Source organism: Pinus tabuliformis, chromosome 3_1 (assembly GCF_031772625.1).
Source record: "Pinus tabuliformis cultivar Carrire ecotype Pingquan chromosome 3_1, CPIR1, whole genome shotgun sequence".
Lineage (NCBI taxonomy): Eukaryota > Viridiplantae > Streptophyta > Pinopsida > Pinales > Pinaceae > Pinus > Pinus tabuliformis.
The window spans coordinates 157,700,713-157,704,804 of NC_142301.1; the positions used below are offsets into that span (position 1 = coordinate 157,700,713).

The 4,092-nt window shown below is 41.9% G+C and overlaps 1 protein-coding gene across 1 annotated transcript; it reads left to right on the plus strand.

The window, feature by feature from the left end:
* The first annotated feature begins 3,456 nt into the window (after positions 1–3,456).
* LOC149186272 (uncharacterized) lies at positions 3,457–3,849 on the plus strand. Its single transcript, XM_089409282.1, has one exon. The coding sequence runs from the start codon at positions 3,457–3,459 to the stop codon at positions 3,847–3,849; it is 393 nt and encodes a 130-aa protein (XP_089265408.1).
* The last annotated feature ends 243 nt before the right edge of the window (positions 3,850–4,092 follow it).

The window sequence follows — 4,092 nt, forward strand, 5'->3', positions numbered from 1 at the left end:
TAGATGATGATCCAGTGATGATCGACAATCAAACACAAACAGAGGCTAAAGCAGAACAGGTTACAGGTGCTGATACATCAGAGGAGGGCTCAGTGGTTGAAGTAATATTGAAAGATAAGACACCACAACATGCACCAGATAACAGTCAAGCTCCAGTAAGGGGTGAATTAAAGAAAAAGCTATCATGGGTTAAAACTTCAACTTATCATCACCCACATCACCCCGCAAGAAAACAACCAACAAGATGGCAACCAATTAGCCACAAGGACAACAACCTCTGTATGACGGATAGCGAGGAGCGAAGATCCACCTACTACACATCAACACAGAAGAGCTGCCATGGTCAACTTCCATCTCAAGCGAGCGAGGCACCAGCGAGGTCGAGGGTTCACCTTTCTCTTGGATGGCTAGATGCACGTGCATGGTACCAGTGGACTACTCTTTTGAGTAGATCTTATTATTTGTGTTCTTCCCATGTTTCGGGGACGAAACATGCTAAGGGGGGTGGAGTGTTATATACCTAAGGGGGATAATATGGGGTACCAAGGGAGGTACCCAAGGTAATAATGTAATAATGGGATGGGCCATAGTAATAAATAAGGTGGTTAACCCATATCATGTAAGGGACCACAAGTAGTTAATAATAATGTAATGGGCCCATGGTATTAGTTGATGGTATGAGGGAACCATGGTAATGACCCATGGTATTAGTTGATGGTATGAGGGAACCATGGTAATGACCCATGGTATTGTATGTATGAGGCCTATATAGAGGCTAGAGACTCCATGTCAAGGAATATTGTCAAGGATTGTTGTATGAACAGGCATATGGCTTGTGGAGTGCTCTCCTTCCTTAAGGAGTGAATGTATGGTGTTGCCCTACCTTAAGGGTTTTGATCAATAAAATGAATCATTTCTATCTATGTCTATCTGATTGTTTCTGGGTATATTTGCATTATCTTACATTTTCATATCAGATCTATAGTATTTCCAGGTTGGATCTATAACAAATTCCTTTCTTTACCAGATTCCAGTGATACGACATCAAACATCTCTTATGCAGATGCCGGTCCCTGCAACGGAACCATTTGTTGGCTTATTGGGGCCTGACCCAGGTTTAGAGTTGATTTAGCCAAACAAATCCCGATACTACTGGCCTTTTCAGCAATAGTCCGTAGAGAGCGGATTGAGGTCTCACCGAAGTAGTATGGGAGGGTGCTAGAACTAGGTTTCCACATCTTGGAGATGTCTGATGAGTTCAAGTGGTCCGCAGTTCGACCCTGTGCGCAAGTCACTTCGCTCACTTTCCCGTACCTCACAGCCTAAGACATTGCCTTCGCGGAACCTTACTCAAGGGTTCAACGCTGCGCTTCTGCGTTGTTACCAAAGACTTTACTGATATTCCAATGTTAGTTGATTAGATTAGCCTACTTGCATGCTTTAAGTTATATTTAACAGTATAAACCATTCATACAAGTGTGTGCAGTAAATAAACATTATCTTCACAAATTGTATCAAAAATGCATTAACCCAAGAACAGATACACATAATTATGATAAAAATTCTCTTTATTAATTCTTTCCTCAGTTACAGACTCGACTCCGCCCTGCGCACTCAACTGCAGGGGTTTGCACACTCAGCTGCGGACTACTAGGCCTCTACGCACTCAGCTGAAGAGCCTTCTCCTACTCTATGACCCAAAGACACACTTTACTTAGTCACTTCCATGCCCAACAAGGATTTGTGTGGATCTGCAAAAGCTTAATGATGCATGTGTTCATGACCCATTTCCAACGCCGTTTATAGACTAAGTGTTAGACAATATTGGAGGGTAGGAGGTCTATTCCTTTACAGATGGGTTTTCTAGGTATCGTCATATCAAGACCGTGCTAGAGGATAAGAGAAAAACGACCTTCGTGAGAGAGTGGGGTTGTTTTCAGTACACTGTGATGCCATTTGGACTCAAAGAGTTCAAAGAGTTCATTCATAATTTTCTAGAAGTATAATTTTATGACTGGACGGTGTTTGGATTAGTGAAGCACCATGTAGCAAGTCTACACCTGATGTTGGATACATGTCGCAGAAAACAAATCGCTTTGAATTTGAAAAAATGCATATTCTATGTTCCTTTTTGGATCTTGTTGGGTCATGTTGTATGCAAGCAAGGATTGATGGTGGACCCTACAAAGATTGTGGTAACTGTGAATTTGGAGGCACCTAGGAATGTCAAGCAGCTGCCCGGGACATTGGGACATATAAGACACTATAGAAAATTTATCAAAACTTATGCTCAAATTACTGCGCCCATGGCGAAATTGCTAAAGAAGGACGCAACATTTTGTTGGGATGAATAATGCCAACATAGCTTAGATGTGTCGAAAGAAAAGATGGTCACTGTGCCGATCTTGGTATTCCCTGATTGGAAAAAGGAGTTTCATGTACATGTGGATGCCTCTTGCATTGCATTGGGTGTAGTGCTAACGTAGGTAGTCAAGGAGAAATGGACCATCATATAGCCTTCGCGAGTAGGAAGTTATCGAAGGCTGAGAAAATTATTCAACGACTGAGTGCGAAGGATTGGCGATGGTGTACGCGCTGCAAAAATTTAGGCATTATTTGTTAGGAGGGCATTTCAATATGTACACAGATCATTTTGCCTTGAAAAACTTGGTCAACAAGCCTGCATTGGGGGGTGAGATCTGTAGATGGTTGCTATTATTTCAGGAGTATGACTTTAAAGTCATTGTGAAGCTAGGAAGGTTAAATGCGGGACCTGATCATCTGTCACAGATCAAAATAGGAGAGGAGCCTAATAATCTGGAGGAAGGGTTGCCAGATGGGCAACTCTTCGTGGTGTGTGTAGCAGATAATCATTTTCTAGAGATTATTCACTTCTTGACTACAGGGATGGAACCAAAAGGATATACAAGCCAGCAAAAGAAGGAATTAGTAGTGTGTGTGACCAATTTTTCAGTCATTCTGGGACATTTATATAAGATGGGTGCAAATGAAATATTGCAAAGATATGTCCCAGAATTTGAGCGAGATAACATTCTCATTGAAGCTCATGGGGGAGTTGTAGGAGGCCATTATGTAGGAAAACCAACTGCGCAGCAGATTTTACGCGCAAGTCTATGGTGGCCAACTTTGCACATTGATTCCAAGGCATATTGTAAGGCGTGAGATGCATGTCAGAGAACTGGCAGATCATCTCGAAGAGATGAGTTACCATTATGTCCTCAAGTATCTTTGCAGCCCTTTGAGAAGTGGGAGATTGATTTTGTTGGGCCAATTCAGCCCCCAGGAAAGAAAACGGGTGCACGTTATATTATCACTATGACGAAATATCTAACCAGATGGGTGGAAGCACAATCGGTTAAGGATTGTATAGGGGCTATGGCAAAAAAATTCTTGTTTGAGTATGTCTTAACTAGATTTGGTTGCCGAAAATTATTGATGAGTGACAGGGGTATGCACTTTCTGAATGAAACGATCAGCGCGTTGACAGGAGAGTTCCAGTTTTACCATCAGAAGACTATGCCATACCACTCGCAGGCAAATGGAATTGTTAAAGATTTTAACAAAATTTTGGAAAGCGTGCTGACAAAGATTTATAACACGCATCAGAATGATTGGGATGTGTGCATACCTACAGTACTATGCGCTTACATGACTACTTGTAAGAAGTTGATAGGGCAAACGTCATTCAGATTAGTATATCGGGTTGAAGCCGTAATGCTGATGGAGTACATGGTGCCTAGTCTACGCATAGCAGCCCTGACGGATATGGTGGATCTTGAGGCCTTGGAGGAATGGCTCACACAACTGATAGAGCTCGAAGAAGATTGATTTTTGGGAGGCTGCCATCAACAAATACAGAAGGAATGTGAAAAAGCATGGCATTATCGCCACATCAATCTTTGCACGTTCAAGGTAAATGATCTTGTCCTATTATATGATAGTAAATTCACTAAATTTTCGGTTAAATTACAGATGCATTGGTTAGGGCCATATATTGTCAAAGAAATTACAGAAGGAGGCGCAGTTCAGCTCATGAAGCTGAATTGGGAATCCTTCCTGGGAAGAGTGAAT